This window comes from Chionomys nivalis, chromosome 3, assembly GCF_950005125.1.
Source record: "Chionomys nivalis chromosome 3, mChiNiv1.1, whole genome shotgun sequence".
NCBI lineage: Eukaryota > Metazoa > Chordata > Mammalia > Rodentia > Cricetidae > Chionomys > Chionomys nivalis.
This window is the reverse complement of record NC_080088.1, coordinates 110,858,785-110,878,550: the sequence shown is the minus strand read 5'-3', so window position 1 is coordinate 110,878,550 and position 19,766 is coordinate 110,858,785. Positions and strand designations below refer to the sequence as shown.

General features: G+C 42.9%; 1 protein-coding gene across 4 annotated transcripts in view; it reads left to right on the top strand.

The window, feature by feature from the left end:
- The window catches only part of Cfap251 (cilia and flagella associated protein 251), a 94,899-nt gene that overhangs the window by 35,990 nt on the left and 39,143 nt on the right, over positions 1-19,766 (top strand). For all 4 annotated transcript variants that reach the window (XM_057764920.1, XM_057764922.1, XM_057764923.1 and 1 more), the window contains exons 10-15: positions 10,609-10,817; positions 14,863-15,057; positions 15,974-16,224; positions 16,427-16,578; positions 17,562-17,735; positions 19,225-19,409. In XM_057764920.1, coding sequence (XP_057620903.1) covers positions 10,609-10,817; positions 14,863-15,057; positions 15,974-16,224; positions 16,427-16,578; positions 17,562-17,735; positions 19,225-19,409 — 1,166 coding nt within the window. The remainder of the gene's footprint in view (positions 1-10,608; positions 10,818-14,862; positions 15,058-15,973; positions 16,225-16,426; positions 16,579-17,561; positions 17,736-19,224; positions 19,410-19,766) is intronic.

The following is a 19,766-nucleotide window of genomic DNA, read 5'->3' as shown; positions in this document are numbered from 1 at the left end:
TTTCTGAACTCAAGGCAGTTGCACATTGAAAACCTGAATAAGTGTCAATAGTGGTGTATATATTTTAATTTTCCAAATTCTGTAAAGTGGAACACATCTATCTGCCAGATTTCATTCCATTGAGTTCCCTTTGGGTTACTCCCTGCAGGTAATGGTGTTTGGTTATAGAAGGGATAAATAGGACATCTCTTTATAATCTCTTTAGCATGTTGCCAAGTAATAGAAAATTCTTTCTTCAAACCTTTGCTATTGACATGATGTTTCTTATGAAATTCTGAGGCCTTCAATACACTTCCAATAAATAATTGTTCAATTTCTATATTACCTTGTGCTTGAAGACTTGGCAGATCCATATGGGATGAGATGTGTGTTGTGTATATGGGACAAAGCCTATTCCTGATTATATTTTGAAACTGCATGAATAATGAAGTCAATTCTGTATCATCTGGTATAAATTCAGAAGTTTCAATATGCAAGACAACTGTTTCTGCATATTGTGAATCGGTAACTATATTAAAAGGTTCTTTAAAATCCCTTAGTACCATGAGCATGGCATGTAACTCTGCCTTTTGGACAAAATTCTAAGGGCTTTGTTCTACCTTTCTTAAATCTTCTGACTTGTAACCTGCCTTTCCTGATTTATTTGCATCAGTATAGAATGTGCAAACTCTAGTTATTGTTGTCTTCCACACAATGTGGGAAAGGATCCAAGTAGTTCTCTTTATAAGGCTAATTCTATCACTTTTGAGATAATTGCTATTAATCTCTTCTAAAAAAAATTAACACAAGCTCTTTGCCAAGGTTCATTTTCTTCCCATAATTTTTTAATTTCATCAGTAGTAAAAGGCACTATAATCTCTGTTGGGTCTATACCTGCTAGTTCACAAAGTCTCAATTTTTCTTTTATAATTAATTCAGAGACTTTTTCCACATAAGTTTTTAATTTTTTACTTGATTTATGTGGTTAAAAGATCCACTCTAAGATGATATCTTCCCTTTGCATTAAAATTTCTGTAGGGTAAATTCTTTTTTAATATTTATTTATTTATTTGTTTGTTTAGTATGTATACAATATTCTGTCTGTGTGTATGTCTGCAGGCCAGAAGAGGGCACCAGACCCCATTACAGATGGTTGTGAGCCACCATGTGGTTGCTGGGAATTGAACTCAGGACCTTTGGAAGAGCAGGCCATGCTCTTAACCTCTGAGCCATCTCTCCAGTTCCTGTAGGGGAAATTCTAAAAGGCAATATGACTAGAATACAACTAAGATTTGGATTCACCCTATCCACATGTGCCTCCTGTAATTTCTCTTCAATGACAATCAATTCGCTTTCTGCTTCAACTGTTAATTCCCTGGGACTATTTAAGTCTTTATCACCATCTAAGGTTTTTCTTAAATGAACTATTAGATCAGGTGTTATCCCAACAGCTGGTTGTAGACAGGAAATGTCTCCTAACAATCTTTGGAAATCATTAAGAGTTCACAATTGGTCTCTCCTAATTTGTGCCTTTTGTCTTCTAATTTTCTGTAAACCTACTTTATAACCTAGGTAATTGACAGAATTTCCTCTCTGTATTTTTTCAGGAGTAATTTGTAATCCCCACTTTGGCAAAACATTCTTTGCTTCTTCAAACATTCTTTCTAAAGTATCTATGTTTGAATCAGATAACAAAATGTCATCCATGTAATGGTAAATTACAGATTTAGGAATTTTTTGTGTATTATTTTCAATGGCTGACTTACAAAGTATTGGCATAGGGTGGGGCTATTGAGAATTCCCTGTGGGAATATGGTTCACTGGTATCTCCTAGTAGGCTGAGAATTATTGTTTTTTAAAATATTTATTTATTTATTTACTATGTATACAATATTCTTTCTGCGTGTATGCCTGAAGGCCAGAAGAGGGCACCAGACCTCATTACAGATGGTTGTGAGCCACCATGTAGTTGTTTGGAATTGAACTTAGGACCTTTGGAAGAACAGGCAATGCTCTTAACCTCTGAGCCATCTCTCCAGCCCATGGCTGAGAATTATTGTAAGTAGGCACTATGAAGGCAATTTCTTCTCTGTCCTTTTCTTGTAAAGGTATAGTGAAGAAAGAATCATTTAAATCAATAACTGCAAGTGGCCATAGGTTGAATTACCTTGTTGACAGCTCTTAGATCTGTCACCATTCTCCATTTACCAGATTTCTTTTTAACAACAAAACCAGGAGAATTCCAAGGGCTGGTTGATTCTTCAATATGGTGAGCATCTGGTTGCTCCTGTACCAGCTGTTCTAAAGCCTGCAGTTTGTCTTCTGTTAAAGGCCACTGTTTAACCCATATTGTTTTCTCAGTTAATCATTTTAAAGGTAGGGCTGTTGGTATCTCTAAAAGTTTGTTAGTTGCTTTCTGTTCTTGTATAGCCTGAATGGCTGGTGACCTTTGTGTATAGTATGTTATAATATCCTTCCCAAAAATATGAGTTTCTGGGATTGCAGCAATGTTAATCTGGGTATTCTATTGCTGCAACAGGTCATAACCCCATAAATTTACTGCAATATTACTCACATACAGCCTCAGCCTTTCTCTCTGTCCTTTTGGCTCTATGCATTCAACCCATCTCCTGTTTTGTTTCACTTGAGATAGGGTTCTAATTCCTAGAAATTAAACATTTGCCTCTTGAAGAGGCCAATTTGGATGCCAAGATTCTGGAGTAACGATACTCACGTCCGCACCCATGTCTGTCAAACCAACAATTACAATGTCATTTATATGCACTCTTAGCTTTGGCCTTTGATCATTTATAGAAGTCTGCCAGAATATACGTTTCCTACTTCCTATTGGAATTTTTGATTCATCCTCCATGTTTGTTCTATCATCCAGAACAGTATAGTTGTTGGGGTTTTTTTTGTTTTGTTTTTTTTGTTTTTTTTTTATAGAAGGAATCTGGATTTTTTAATTTTCCTGGTGAGACATGTCCTCCATAGTGACTGGAAATTACTGCACCATTTTTGACTTAGGGGCCTGTGAGAGGTCCCCCAAGGAGTTTCCTGATGGTATTGGGTTGCCTTGTCTGTCTTTTGTTGATCTGCATTCATTAGTCCAATGTCGGCCTTTGCCACATTTTACATTATCGGGAAGGTGGATACCTTTTATTTTTGCCATTCCCAGAGGAGACATTATTTCTAGGAATTCCTTGTCTACAATCCCCTCTCAGATGTCCTCAATTAAAATATTTGGCATTTTGATGTCTCCTCATGCCTTTGAAAATTGCTTCTCCTACCCAAGATTCAGTATTATAGTCAAATATCTTACCATTCATTCATTGGTGCTGATCTAACCTTTAAAGGCCCAAGTATTTTTTTGTATTCTAAGTTGGCATTTTCTAAAGCCAGAGATTCAATAAGTACTCACCTAGCATCTGAATCTGTTACTCCTATTCGTACAGCCTTATTTAATCTTGTAAAAATCACTGAAGGGTGTTCTCTGGCCCTCTTTAACCCTGGTATATGATTCAATTCATTTTCCTGGCCATGAATCCTGTCCCAAGCATTTAAGGCTGCTTTGTGGCATAGGGACAACATTTGTACATTGTAAAGAGTTTGAGCCTGTGGGTCAGCATAAGTACCCTCGCCAAGAATTTGATCTTGGGAAGTCTCAAGTCCTTTCGCTTTCCCTGTTGTTCTAAAATGTTTGCCTCTTCTCACAAATAACATTTCCACAGCACTTGGGGCCCATCTTCCAGGACTGCTGAAAGTAATTGAAGCCAGTTGTGTGGGGTAGCCTTATTGCTAGACGCCCATGTCTTTACCATCTCCCTAACAAATGCGGAATGCAAGCTGTAAGTTACAATTTCTTGCTTAATTTCTTTTAAATCATCCATTCCTAAAGATTTACATCAACCTTCTATGGATCCTTTTGGGCATTTAGAACCTGATGCCTTGTCAGAGTAGATTACAGGGTAGGAAGCTAAAACCCTGGGTAAGTCATCTCTGACTGCTACTGACAATGTTAAAATTTTGTCCTTGTACCTTCTTTCCCTGCTCATCAGCTCCAATAATTTTCTCAATCATTTAAAATATTTTTACTACTGTCTTTTGTAAAGCCTGAATCTCCTGGCTTGTATATATTTATAATGATTTCACTGAGGCACCTAATCTTTGGTCCTCATTCTGCACATGCAATTCCAAAGTCTGAAGTTTTTCCTTTAAAGATAACACCTCATCCTTTGACATTATTTGGATTGTGTGTAGATTGCCTTCCTGGAGAGATACTCTATCTGCTACCCTATTATAACTTTTTAACAGATTTTGATTTTCATATTCAACAGCATGAATTCTTTTGGATAATTTCTCAGTACCCATTGACATGGATTGAATTTTGTCTGTCAAATTAATGTTATCCTTTTCAATAGTATTAATTTTTCAGGTAACTTTTGATTTTCTATGGTATTAATCCTGTCAGCTAGCTGTTCATTTTTAGTCTGTAAAGACTGTATCATTTCCAAAAATGACTCATTCTTGGCTCTGTTATCAAACCATTTTCTTAAGGACATAATATCATTGACAGAAGTTTCTGTCTTGCCTGGTCCCACAGCTGTTCAATCCCAAAGAAATACATTAATTATAAAGTGGTTGGCCTATTAGCTCAGGCTTCTTATTAACTCTCATATCTTCATCTTAACCCATAATTCTTGTCTGTGTTAGCCACATAGCTTGGTACCTTTTTCAACGAGGCAGTCTCATCTTGCTTTCTCTGCATCTGGGTCACAACTGCAGACTGAGTCTTTACTCTCCTGTTCTTGTTGCCCTCCATCTACTTCCTGCCTGGTCACCCAGCCTATACTTCCTGCCTGGCTACTGGCCAATCAACTTTTTATTAATAATACAAGTAACAAGATAAAAGACCATTGTCTTAAAGCATAATATGCAGAAATAAACTGAGTCCCAATATCCAATAAATTGATGTATCACAATAACCATATAAGCCTTGCAGTACAATCCACAGTATCAGCAAAAAAGTTATTAAAATTTTACATGCAAATGTTTTCTCCCATTATATGACTTTCAAGTTTATTGATTTATTAATTAATCAAATAGTTACCAGTGTTATGAGATCCAGTGTAATAGGTGTTTTAGGTGTAATAATCTTTATTGTCCAGCTGGCATCACAGTTGCAGAGTGGCACCAGTGGTACAACTGGTGGCAGCATGAATAGTCCTGTGCAGCTTTGGCCTTCTGCCTTGGTGCTGGTCAAATACTGACAAATGTGCTTTGCTTGACAAACCAAAAGCAATCAAATCAACTCCATGCACGGAGCAAGGAGCCCAGAACTCACGAACAGGGAGCACAAACAGGGAGCGCATGTTGCTGCTTAGCAGGGAATGCAGCAGTGGTGGGGAGAAATGTGCATGAGCTTGGGAGATTTCCAAGTCACTACGCACTTAGCTCTGCTGTGGCTGGGGTTTTACAAACAAACAAACAAACAAACAAACCACTTAGTAGGTGAAAGCAAGCCAGGCAGGTAGGGATGGAAGACTTTCTGGGCCGTGGACTGTTTGGATTTTTTAGACCAGTCCACCTGGTATTTGTGGAGTTGGGATGCACCATGTTGGGTGTCAGATGAAGATGGACGCTAAAAAGAAATCCCAAACTAGCTCAGAATTAAGTATAATAAAGGGTTATTTGTTTAGGGGTAGACTCACAGATCACAGTCCTCTGCTCAAATGAGGAATAGCAACTGAATCCTGCAGCCAGAAGAGAGAGGGAGCACATGCTTTACATGGGCATTTATACTATAAGAGGCCATGCCCAAGTGGGCGGGTAGCTTAAAGGCTACTGGCAGAAGGATTTCCTACAGCACGTTAGTATCATGAGAATAGCATATAATTCTGATTTTTGGACAGAATCATAAGAGTTTTGATCTGCTTAAATTTTCTGATTTGTAATCTGCCTTTCCTGATTTATTTGTAACTGTATAGAATGTTGGGATTCCAATTGTTAGTATGTCCTGTACAATGTGAGGAAGTTAATTCTGTTTATACATTGAACTCTTTTGCTTTTGGGATAGTTGTTGTTAAACTCCCAAAAAATTACTACAAGCTCTTTGCCAGGGTTCACTTTCTTACCATAATTTCATCATTTTCATCATCATTAAAAGGTAGTATAATTTCTGTTGGGTCTATTTCTGCTAATTGATAAAGTCTCAATTTTCCTTTTAGAATTAACTCAGAGACCTTTTCCACATAAGTTTTTAATTTTTTACTTGGTTTATGTGGTAAAAAGTTCCAACCTAAGATAATATATTCATTCTACACTAAAATTCCTGTAGGGAAATGTTTGGAGGATAATATCACCAGAATGCTGTTAAGATTCAAATCCATATGATCCACATGCGCCTTCTGTAATTTCTCTTCAAAATCAATACTCTCTCAGCTTCAGTTGAAAGTTACCTGGGACTATTTAAGTCCTTGTCACCATCTAAGGTTTTGTTTAAATTAATCAGGTCATCAGAACCTATCCCTATAGTGGGCTGTAGATTGAAAATCTCTCTTAGCAATCTTTGGAAGTCATTAAGAGTCTTCAATCAATCTCTCCTAATTTGTACTTTTGGGGGCCTAATTTTTTGTAAACCTATTTTATAGCCTAAATTATTAATAGAATCTCCTCTTTGTACTTTTTCAGGAACAATTTGTAATCTTCCAAAAGGCAAATTTTTCTTTACTTTTTCAAACATTCTTTCTAAAGTATCTACATTTGAATCAGATAGCAAAATGCTGCCCATGTAAAAGTAAACTACAGATTCAGAAAATTTCTTATATCATTTCCATGGCTGACTTACAAAATATTGCATAGGGTGGGGCTATTTATCATACCCTGTGGGAGAATCTTCCATTGATATCTTTTAGCAGTCTGAGAATTATTATAAGTAGGCACTGTGAAGGCAATTTTTCTCTGTCTTTTTCTTGTAAAGGTCTAATGAGGAATTAATCTTTTAAATCAATGCCCATAAGGGCCATCCTTTAGGCATAGAGAGGGCAAAGTAATGCCAGACTGTAGAGAGTTCATTGGCTGAATCACCTTATTAACAGCTCTTAGATCTGTCACCACTCTCCATTTTCCAGATTTCATTTTAATAGCAAATACAGGAGCATTCCAAGGGCCTGCTGATTCTTCAATATAGTAAGCATCTAGTTCCTGTACCAGCTGTTATAAAGCCTGCTGTTTCTCTATTGTTAAAGGCCATTGCTTAGCTCATACAGGTTTGTCTATCAACCATTTAAAGGTAAAGCTGTTGGTGCCTTTGAAATATCAGCAGCTGTTGTGCCCTGTTTTTGTATAACCCGGAATGGTCGGTGACTATTCTTTATAATATTCTTTATAGTATTTTTCCCAGAAATACATGTTAATTTATGATTTGTTTCTAAGATTGGGGAAATGTTAATCTGAATATTCCATTGCTGTAACAAATTATGTCCCCATAAATTCTTTGCTATATTAGCTACATATACTTTTAATATTCCTCTCTGACCTTCTGGCCCCATACATTTAACCTATCTCAAGCTCTGCTTTACCTGAGATAAAGTTCTGATCCCCAAAATCTGAATATTTGCATCCTGAAGAGGCCAATTTCTGTGCCAAAATTCTGATGAAATTATTGTTACATCCACTCCTGTGTCTACCAGAACTTCAATGACAATGTCATTTATTTGTAGTTTTAATTTTGGTCCTTGTTCATTTATAAAAGTTTGCCAAAATACTGGTTTTACGGTTTCTTCTGAATTTTTTGTTCTCTCTTCTATAGCTGTTCCATCATCCAGAGCAGTGTGGTTGTATACAATATGCATTAAGTTTATTAATTGCTCTTGGAAGGAGTTTCCTCTATGATGGCCGGAAATGACTGAACCAGATTTGGCATAGGGACCTGCGGGAGGTCCCACATGGAGTTTCCTGAGGCAAAGGATTACCGTGAATATTCCTCATTGACCTATATTCATTAGTCCAGTTCCTGCCTCTGTCACACTTTCTACATAATCCAGAAGGGAGAGGCATTTGAATGGATTATTCTTTGAAAAAAACATTGTTTCTAGGAATGCCCTGTCTGAAATCCCTTTTAGAATGCCACAGTGATAAAATCACCTCTCCTATCCATGCCTCAGCACGTTTATGAGATTCAATATTAATTGTATCTCGGCTCAATTCCTCCAGAGTTGCTGACCGGGCCTTTAATGGCCTAATTTTCTTTTTGCACAGAGAACTGACATTTTCGAAAGCCGGAGATTCAATTATTATTTGTCTAACTTCTGAATTTGGTATCATTCTATTTACTGCTGAAGTAGATCATTGTAAGAAATATATAAAGGCTTCCTTTGGGCCCTGTATATTTTTAGTAAATGACTCAATTTTCTTTACTGTTTCTCCAATTCTGTCCCAAGCATTCTAAGCTGCTGTGTGGCATAAACCCAGGGTGTGGTCATACAGCCTGCCTTTCTATAGTAGCATAATCTCCTTCTCCAAGAATTTGATCTTGGGAGATTTCCCTACCTCTAGTTTTACTCCATTGTTCAATAACCTTAGCCTCTTCTCTGAACCAGGTACTCCTTTGTAATTGTGGACCGGGCTCTAAAACACCCTTAACCAATTTTATCCAGTCTTTAGGGATAATTCTATTACAAACTGACCATGAGTTTAACATTTGCTTCACAAAAGGTGAATGCATGCCACATGAGATTATTGCTTCCTTGACTCTCCGTAAATCTAACATTGGCACAGGAGTCCAGTCAGCTGTAACAGAACCTCTGCCATTTGGCAATTCTTGTAAGGTTACTGGATATATTAAAGTTGGTTGTCTGAAAGCCTCAGGCTGTTCCTCTCTATTTTTATAATGCAATGCTGTAATTGGCTCTCCATTAAATTCCTCTGACTGGATTTGAATATCTCTGTCATCTGTGATCTGTTTTTCTAAGGCCTGTATCTTAGCACTCAGATTAACCAACTTTTTTTAGTGATAAGATAAAAATGATAAAGGTGATAATGTTTACAACTGACATTACATAAATCCCATCTATTAGATATTCTCTCACTTGATTGTTCTATTTTCAAACTGTCTAGCATATTATCATTTTATCCCTCTCCATTGTAATGGTTTTTCCCATTTTTTAATGTGGGAAAAACTCTCTCTTTTTAACTAATTCCTCCCTTTAAGAATTCCCAATTATTTTATGAAATCTACTGACAATGTTGATGAAGATGTGAGGCTGATCGCTGCTGCATAGAACAATAAAAGCCTGACCAGATTTCATGGCAGCTACCTAGTTTGGCAGCAGCCCAAGAAGGGGGGGTTCAGGGAGAGCCCACAATGCACGGTGGAGAAAGAGAGCTGGCTGTCAGAAAAATGTACAGGGGTCTGTCTGGAAAAAGCACATGTGTTGGGGGGCTGCCTGAAAGCCAGAACAGAAGAATCCCAAACTCACTCAGAGGCTTGGGGACAAAAGAAAAGAAAGCCTAGCCGGGTGGGGCTAGAGCCCAACATGCAGCCCCGGCCTGTGCTGATGGCTTTTTCGTGAATTTGCACCCCAAACATTGGGCACCTAATATAGCACAAGTAATAGAAACCCAGAGTCAGATACTGGGGTTCAAGCTGAAGATCAGAAAAGCAAAACAGCCAAGCCACTAAAGAAGTCTTACCTCTACCAAGGCTGGGTGACTGCAGCCTGAGCCTTTGTCTCTTCCTGTCCTTCCCTCTAGTGCTGGGATTAAAGGCTTGACTCAGAGTGGCCTTGAACTCACAGAGGTCCGTGCACCTCTGTCTCTCTAATCCTGGGATTAAAGGTGTGTGACACCACTGCCCAGCCTCTAGTGGCTTAGTTTTATTTACCCTCTGATCCTCAGGAAAGTTTTATTTATTAAAACATAAATAAAATATCACTATAGATTTTATTTTAAAATTAAGCATGTGCATGTGTGTGGGGTGGGGGTTATGTGCCTGGGAGTGTTGGCGCCTTTGGAGTTCAAGGTATCAGTTTCCCCAGAGCTGGACTCACAGAAAGCTGTGAACTGTCCAGCATGGGTGTTAGGAACTGAACTCAGGTCCTCTGGAAGAGCAGTATGTGCTCTTACCCTCTGAGCCATCTCTTCAGCCCTCCTTCCATATTTTCTCTCTGAAACATTGTATAAGAAAGACAGGGATAAATGCCTTGTTTATCTCACAAAGCATACATTGAATAGGTGGTCTTACCAAAGTATTCTTATGCTAAGGGCCAGAAGAGTTTCTTCTGCTGAGACAATACCTTGCAGTCAGGTATAATTACTTTGTATTTTTCACCCAGAGCATGCTTCTGTTCATGACAGACTATGTTTAACAGCCTCCACAAGAGAAGCTGGGCAGGTAGCAGCAGCAATCAGCCATTCTTGGGTCATGTTTCACCGTGTATGTGAGCACAGCCCATAACCTTCAGTGAACCTGCAGAGGGTCTGGAGCTAGTTAGCCATAGGTTCAGTCATTTCTATTTCGTCTCACTGTATTTTCATTCTGATGTTATACAACGCCGCACTGATACATGTAACTCAGAACCTGCAATTTACAACCCGCACTGTAACTTACAGCCTGTCTTTGAAACACAGACGTTCAACAAACTCGTGGGAAAGTTCAGCCAGTCTGTTTTTCACTTGAAGTTAGCACAAGTACTTTCGGCCACGAAGGAAGGGAAGCTTGTTGTCTGGGATATCCACTACCCCTCATCGTCCTCCGAGTCGGCCTTTCCCTTCATCAAGCCTCGCAAACTGGTCCATTTACAGAAGGAAGGCATCACCGTCCTCACCACAGTCGACAAGTAAGGAGCCAACTGGAGGAGATCCTGGTGTGATCCCGCATGTATTGTAGACCTCTGGTTTATGTACACATGTATTTGTAATTAAAATATAGTTACATCATCTTCCCACTAACCCCTCCTATGTACCCACTTGCCCTTTTCCCAGTTCATGAACTGTTTTCTAAAATTGTTGCTACGTATTATATATATAAAATATACAACACATACACACTTATATATTCCTAAATAATTAGCTGTAGCCTACACAGTCTGTACAATGTTGCTTGTATGCATATGATTTCAGGGCTGAACACTTGGGATTAGACAGCCAGTTGAGGGCTTCTTCCCTGGGGGAAGACTATTCTCCCAGCTCTCCCCTTAGCTAGACCCTTCTTATGTACATTGTCATAGACGGACACTGCTTCTGGGGAGAGTGGTAGCTACCTAGAGTATCAGTTGTCTCTCAGCAGGAGAAATGAGCACTTGAGGTTCAGCATAGAAATGAGTTCCTTTTTGTTTTGTTTTTGAGACAGGATTTCTCTGGTACAGCCCTGGCTGTCCTAGAACTCACTCTGTAGACCAGGCTGGTCTCAAGCTCCCAGAGATCCACCTGCCTTTGCCTCCCGAGTGCTGGGATTAAAGGCGAATGCCACCACCATCCCCAGGAATAGGTTCTTGCTTGCTACATGCACTAACAGGATTTTATTTTATTATGATTTCTTCCTTACTATTTTTTATAGGGTCTCATTGAGTAACCCTGGCTAGCTTGGAATTCACTGTGTAGATCATGCTGTCCTGGAACTCACAAGGTCTGCTTTCTTTTGCCTCTTCCCCCTGAAGAGCTGGAACTAAAGGCATGCAGCGCCATGCCCGGCCCCTAACGAGACTTTTAAAAATCTCACGGGCACACATTATGTTTAAAAATCTTCTGTATTCGTGACACGAAAAGGGACTCCTTTTCTTCTGTGCTAATGAAACCTGTTTCAGAGCACCAAATTTCATGCTTTAAATGTGAGAAAATACCTCAAGGGGCTCGAGAGGGGCTCAGCCATTAAGAGCACTTGCTACTCTTGCTGGAGACCTGAGTTTGGTTCTCCAGGGGACCCAACACCCTGTCGGTCTGAGTGCAGTCCCTGGAACCCGGAGAGGGGGAGGTGAGAAGTTGTCCTTGGTCTGCACGCTTGTGACCCTTCGCTCAGTCCCCAGTCGTTTCATGAGGATTGCGTGTCCGCTCCTTAGCACACAGGGAGCCCTAGGTAAAAAGCAGCTATCATTAGTGTGTTAGAGAAGTTCCCGGAAGTGTGAGAAAATGTCTTTAGGACAAGAACTTGCCCTGTGGCTGGAGTCACTGTACAGTCCATCTTCAGTGTGCCCATTAACTCTCATCTGCACCACTCAGTGCAGGGTGCTAGGCAGTCCCGGCGTCCTGGGGAGCCTTTACAGAAGGAATGTGAGCTGGGGTTAGAGCCTTTGAGAACCAGGCCTGGGTTCCCTTCTCCCTTATTAAGGAACACCAGCCAAAGGGAGAAGGGCCCTACAAACACTGGGTGAGTTTTGCCGCTTCTGCCCAGCAGAGGGCAGTAGAAGCAATCCTTGCCAATTACTCTGCCCACCTGGCCTGGCTTATTAATCAGAAATCTCATTTAATCATTCTGCATAACATCTGAGAAGAATCTCTTCCCCCACCCGCCCGTGATTACATTGTTTTTTAAAGGTCTTAGAAAATAAAAGATCTCTCTTGGGATGGATCAGAGGACTAGAAATAAAAGCCATTTTCCCCCCAGCACTGCCTTTGCTTGTGGTGACCAGGTGTCGGCTTCATGGTTCTAACGCGTCCCACCGCCTAGCCTGTGTGATGGGGGGGGCTATTTGATTGTTCTCCATTGTCATCTGTGGTCAGCTGGCAGTGACTGTAAGTCACTGTCTCCACTGTGGTAAGGGGCTGATCTTGGAGCCAGAAGAGTGTTTGAAAGGACATGCCATTTTCTTTGGGCACACCAGGCTCCTATGTACTCTAACCATGGAGCCCAGCTAGGTGCAAATGTGTTGCAGGGGGCTGCTTGTTCGTCCCAGCCGCCCAGAACTGAAATAATCACACAGAAACTGTATTATTTAAATCACTGCTTGGCCCATTAGCTCTAGCTTCTTATTGGCTAACTCTTACATATTAATTTAACCCATCTCCATTCATCTGTGCATCGCCACGAGGTAGTGGCCTACCAGCAAAGTTTCAGCATGTCTGTCTCTGGCGGAGGCTCCATGGCTTCTCTCTGACTCTGCCTCCTTTCTCCCAGCATTCCGTTTAGTGTTCCCTGCCTAGCTCTGTTCCCCTAAAGCTCTGCTATAGGCCCAAAGCAGTTCCTTTATTAACCAATGATATTCACACCATACAGAGGGGAATCCCACATCACCTCCCCTTTTCTGTTTAAATGAAAAGGAAGATTTTAACTTTAACATAGTAAAATTACATATAACAAAATGGGTATCAAGCAAGAATTACAGTTACAATATTTATATTACATTCATCTTCAGTCTACAGGCCCATAGTATCTGGCAGACTTTTTCATGAAACAGAAAATTTCAAAGACAGTTCTGCCTATATTGGCAGTTTGTCAGTCACTTTTCTGTGTCCTGCAGAATATCTAGCAGACTCTTTCATGAAGTAGGCACCCTGAAGGATCATCTCATCTTTAGACAAGTTTAGCAGTCATTTCTCTGTGGGTCCTGCATGTCCAGATCACCAAGCAGTTTAGGCAGGAGCAGTTTCTTGCCCAAATGTCCAGCAAACTCCATAAGGAGCCTCTTCAGTGCCCATCTTTCGCTTGAAGTAATTGGTGCTGCCAGGAGCAGATGTGTCTCATTGTCATGAAAAGTCCTAAGTTATTAAAACATTTTAAATGCCATATTCTGTAGTCTTTGAAAGGTTTGAAGAATACCTATTTATCTGAAATACATCTCTGTACATCTAGAAAATTTAACTAACTTGACTACAAGCTTGACTATTATAGATGATTATTTATTAACCTATATTTCTTAATTATACATTGTTGTCTGAGGTTTCTGTCCTGCCTGGTTCCCACAGTTGTTAAGTCCCAAAGAATCACACAGAGGTCTACATTAGTTATAAACTGATTGGCCCATTAGCTCAGGCTTCTTTTTTTTAATTTATTTATTTATTTATTATGTATACAATATTCTGTCTGTATGTATGCCTGCAGGCCAGAAGAGGGCACTGGACCTCATTACAGATGGTTGTGAGCCACCATGTGGTTGCTGGGAATTGAACTCAGGACCTTTGGAAGAGCAGGCAATGCTCTTAACCGCTGAGCCATCTCTCCAGCCCCTAGCTCAGGCTACTTATTTACTAACTCTTATAACTTACATTAGCCCATAACTCTTGTCTGAGTTAGCCACGTAGCTTGTTACTTTATTTGGTGAGGCAGTCACATCTTGCTTCCTCTGAGGCTAGGTCACGACTGCAGACTGCATTCCCTCTTCCCAGCATTCTTGTTGCCCTGCCTCTACTTCCTGCCTGGTTGCCCCACCTATACTTCCTGCCTGGCTACTGGTCAATCAGTGTTTATTTAAAATACAAATGGCAGGGTACAGAGCATTGTCCCACAGCACTACATTACATTTTTAAATGAGCTGCACAAACACAATTCCTTAATCAAGAGCAGAAATATATATACCCAGTATAAAAAAATTGACCTTAAATTTGTATCCCTAAAGCAAGATCCATACCAATGCAAATCTCTATAGCATATCCCCTTTAAATGTAAACAAACATTCATAGACAACATTCGGGACTATGGGCGTTTATCCAGGATTCAGATTAATAGAACCTGCTGTGCAGGGTATCCACTGTGTCTGGCAACCTTGGGCTTTGAGCAGGTGTCTTCTCTTTAGCCTTGGAGATGTAGCTATAGAGTGGGGTGACAGGAAAAGAAACCTCACTGGCCACTGTTGAGTGGATCGTGGCCACACCTGGGGGCTAGAGCCTTATGCGATCAAATGTTCGGTAAATGGCTCTTGCCATCAGTGCTGTTCTTCTTCTCTATTCCAGCTACATTGTCACAGGTGATGTTAAGGGTAGCATTAAGTTCTACGATCACACCCTGTCTGTTGTCAACTGGTACAGTAACTTCAAACTAGGTGCCATAAGGACGCTGTCCTTTTCCAAGAACCCAGCCAGTCCACCTACAGAGAAATCCAGCCTCCCCACAGACTGCACGTTAAAAGGTGACCTTTTCGTCGTCAGGTGAGTTGATAATGAGTCTGGTCATGGCCAAAAATGACTGATGTCCCCTTTCAGTTTGTGTGCAGTGCTGTGGATGTTCCTCTTGTTCCTAGGACACAGAATTAGGGAGTTTGCCTTACTACGTTTACAGCTGTCTCTCCTTGGTTCATTGCGATCAGTGTTGGATTCTTTTGTTTTGGTTTTTCAAGACAGGGTTTCACTGTGTACCCCGGACTAACCCGGGATGCACTCTGTAGACCAGGCTGGCCTGGAACACAGAGATCTGTCTCCTCTGCCTCAGGAATGCTGGAATCAAAGGTGAACACCACCACTAGGCTTGGCTTTGTTTTGTTTTCCAGACAGGGTTTCTCTGTGTTGCCCTGGAGATTTTTTTTTTTTAATTAGTTAAAGACTTTACCATGAAGAAGCCAGAAGCTGGATGGCCCTTATCCCTGACTTCTCATCTCTATTATGCCTGGAGTCCTTGGCTATGGGGTAGCCTCATTTCTTGGAGCTGAGCTTGTCCTAGCCACTGAGGTTAAAGGCATTGGGTAATTAATAGCCATAACATTTCAAGACTGAATTATCCATGAGTCTGCTTAATTGCCCTTGCAGTCTTCACAGGCACATCTGTATGTGTGCACCCAACTCCATATTTGCATACACAAATGAATATTTGCATGTGTAGATTAGCTAATTGTACAACTGACTGTCCATCTGCATACTTAATGACTCAATTTACATGTGGGAAAGTGGGCTTTTTTCACTTGCAAATGGAGGCTGTTGGATGTTGGTGGTATATTTTTGGAGATGTTAGGTTAATAATGTCACCAAATTATAGACGACAAAGGCGGCTCATGTTCAGTTAGAAGCAGAATGGTTGGCGTGGCCGGTCCCTGCAAGCGCTAATCCTGTCGGGTCTCTCCTTGGCAAACAGGAATTTTATTATCGGGACATTTGATGCTACCGTGTACCACATGACGGCAGATGGCACCAAACTCGAGAAGCTCTTTGTGGAGCCCAGGGATGCCGTCTCTGCCATCTCCTGCCACCCGTACCAACCCCTCATTGCGGTCGGGAGTGTCTGTGGTATGATCAAGGTGTGGGACTACGAGAAGAAGGTGTATCTGTTCAGCAGGACCTTTGAGAAGGGCCTTGGAGTGCAGAGTCTGAGCTACAACCCCGAAGGTACCCACAGGGGCTGTGCCCTGGTCTGTCACCAGCCAGTTGTCCCTCTCCTCAGTCTAGCACCCTTCCCAAGGTGTTTCTCTTCCCATTTTTCTTGTGGCAGTTTTTCCTCTTGCTTATTGCTGTCGAGAAAAGCTTGCGCGGACTCTCTTGGGATGAAGGAAGTCCTTTTCCGTCATCGTTCTTGGACTTGTCTTTTCAGGAGCCCTGCTTGGAGCTGGATTCACCGAGGGGACAGTTTATATTCTTGACGCCATGTCTTTAGAGAATGAAAGTCCAGAGCCCTTCAAATATTCCAGAACTAGCATCTCTCACGTCAGCTTCTCGCACGATTCCAATTACATGGCTACTGCTGTGAGTTCTTCCTTCCCTCAGGGCTCTTTACGAACAAAGGGGCGAGGAGCCTGAGGAAAGTGGGGCTTACATCCCAGTCAAGCTGTGATATAAAGAGATGGGGAAAGGTTGGTGAGGTAGAAGGAATTCTCAAGCAGACAGGAGCAAAGCCTCAGAACTTTCAGACTTGGATTCTACGGCCCCAGGGACTGACTGTCATGTTTCTGGGACCCCGAGACCCAGGGGCTGGCTGTCGTGTTTCTGGGACCCTGAGACCCAGGGGCTGGCTGTCGTGTTTCTGGGGCCCCGAGACCCAGGGGCTGGCTGTCGTGTTTCTGGGGCCCCGAGACCAAGGGGCTGGCTGTCGTGTTTCTGGGGCCCCGAGACCCAGGGGCTGGCTGTCGTGTTTCTGGGGCCCCATCTCTCTGTATGCCAGACTTCATCCTCACTTATTTTGACAAGGCGGCCTCCTTAGGGTTTTGGATTCTGGTCTTTCCTGCTGTGACGAGGGCATGTGATCTCAGGAAAGTGGTTCTGGCTGTCCTCTGGTATGAGGAGGAGGGTCCTCATGGGGCCACCTCCCTCTGACATTTTACCCATAGGCAGCCTGGCCTCTGGCTGGAACACACACACTGGCAAGGATCAGAGCTGCCCTGGCACCCAGCGTGGGCATGAGATACCTGCTCTCTGCCGCTCTGGCCTTTTTTATTTTCTGTAGCTAGACAAAGGATAGGGAGGACAAAGGTGGAAAGAGTCAGGCTCTTGGCTTCCCTGAGGAACCGTGTAAGCACATGGCCAGAAGAGTGGAGCTGGTGCCACACTGTACTCCCTCCCCGTCCCCCTTCACACCAGGAACCTCAGTCACCTGGGCTGCTCTTCCTACTTGTTCTGCTGTGCTGAGATTTATTTGGATAAGATAGTCAGAAGGCCAACAAGTCTGAAAACCACGATGATGATTCTTAGTTCCAAAACTCAGGGGACAACTTATGCTCTGGCCCCTTTAGGATGTCAGTTTCACCGTGGCTGTGTATATGGTGGTGGTCAAAGGCGGACAAAGGGTCTGGGAGTACCTGGCGAGACTCCGTTCCCATCATAACAGCATCCGAAGCCTCCTGTTCGGGGTTCATCTGGACAGCAATGAGCCCAGGCTGCTGAGCCTCGGGAAAGACAGGTTCCTGGTGAGATGCTCATTTTGGTTTGCTGATCCCCAGGGCCATGAGTCTCTCCCTACCCCCTGCCCCATCCTGCCCCATCCTGCCTGTTCCATCCTTACCACCTTGTGCAAACCCTGCCTGCAGCATGTTGGGAAAATGGCTATGGCGAAGCATCACAGACTTCTCCATGTTGGCATCTCTGAAGCAATGGCTCCCATGGCTCATGTCCTGAAGCGGAGGTGGGCAGAGGGAGGGTGAAGATGCAACCGCCTTCACTCCCCAGCGAGTGCTGGGGAAACTGACACTAATACCTCCTCAGCATCCAGGGGTCAGGGTGCGACCGTGACTTTCCTGGGAAAGCAGTAGGAAGGGGGCGGGGCAGACACAGCTGGCATCCTTATTTGCTTTCCATTGCTGTGACAAAACTCTGAGCAAAACCAGCTCGGGGAAGAAAAGAGTTTATAGCTCACAGTCCCTCATTCAGGGAAACTGAGGCAGGAACTGAAGCAGAGACCATGGAGGAATGCTGTTTACTGGCTTGCTCTCCATGGCTTGCTCAGCTACTTTCTCATACAGCCCAGACCTACTGGCCCGTGGTCATGGCCTCAGACCAATCTGATGGAGGCAGTTCCTCAAGTGAGGGTCCCTCTCTCCCCAGGTGAGACTATTTTGTATCAAGTTGACAAAAACTAACCAGAGCAGCAAGGACAGTGGGTGATCTTATCAGGTCAACCCTGCCCCTGCTACCATTGTCCCGCCTGGCCCTCCTTCCTCCTCCTTTCTCCAGGCCTTCCTTGCTTCTCTTTACTTCATCTGGACCACCTGTGGCCAGTAGGAGCCGACTGGTAATCAGGGACCATCGAGTGTTGAGATTTAGGCTTGTGTTAGTTCCTAAGATAACGAAAAGGGACAGGGCAGAGGTTAATCCATCCACAGAGTTCAGGGTTGGGCTCCCTTGGCTGATACTTAAGTTTTGGCTCCACCACTTCTTGGCTGTGCGTTCCTGGACAGGCCACGCCGAATACCTGTGACTCGTAGCCAGCTCACAGGTCTGTGTGCGAAGAGACACAGCACTGCAGATCTTTGGGGGCCACAGGTGTGATGATGGTGCAGGATGTTGAGTCACCCTGCTTGCTGGGAGTTGCTTGGTGAAGGCAGCATGTGATGTGGAGTCTGGGAACTTCCCCCTAGAGACCCAGCCAGTTACCAAACAGGTCAACACCGAAGGCTTGAAGTGCCTCAGCCAGCTGGGTAAGCGGTTCTCAACCTGGGGGTCGCGACCCTTTGGGGGGCACTTGAACGGCCCTTTCACAGGGGTGTAAGTCCATCAGAAAATACCGGTATTTTCATTGTGATTCGTAGCAGTAGTAGCAAAATTATAGCTATGAGGTAGCAACGAGGATAATTTGATAGTTGGGGGTCAGCACAACATGGTGGACTGTTTTAAGGGGTCTCAATGTTAGGAAGATGAGGACCACTGAGTTGGGTCTTCGTGAGCTCCTGTTCTCCGCAGATAGAGTACAATCTCATGAAGAGCTACAAAGATCACCTGGTAGTCCTGGACATCCACCGGACCGACCAGGGGACCTACCCCACCTGCATGATCTGGTACCCGCCGCTCACCAAGGAGCTCTTCCTACTCATCTGCAACAGCTGCTACAAAGTGAAGCTTTTCAACTCCACCACGAAGATGTGCAGGTGGGCACCAGGGCAGCCGCTGATGGGCCGGCCACCCCTATTACCCCCATTGCTCAGCCCCTGCCCCCCGCACTGGTAACAGTTCATCCCTTCTCCTTCTCAAAGGGATAACCTAAGTCAGGTTTGCCCAAAAGCAAAAGCACACAATGGGGCCATACCTGAATAAGGATGCCAGTGTGCATCCTTGCTTTAAGCCAGGTACCGGCGAGGTAGGGGACCTGGAGCTTGAAGCCTGTGTGTCTCTCTGAAGGACAAAGCCCTGGAATCCAGAAGTCACTGGTGTTCCAAAACCAGCCATCCTTTTCCACACAGGAAAGAAACCAAACCTAAACCAAAGCCAACCATTTAACAAGACAT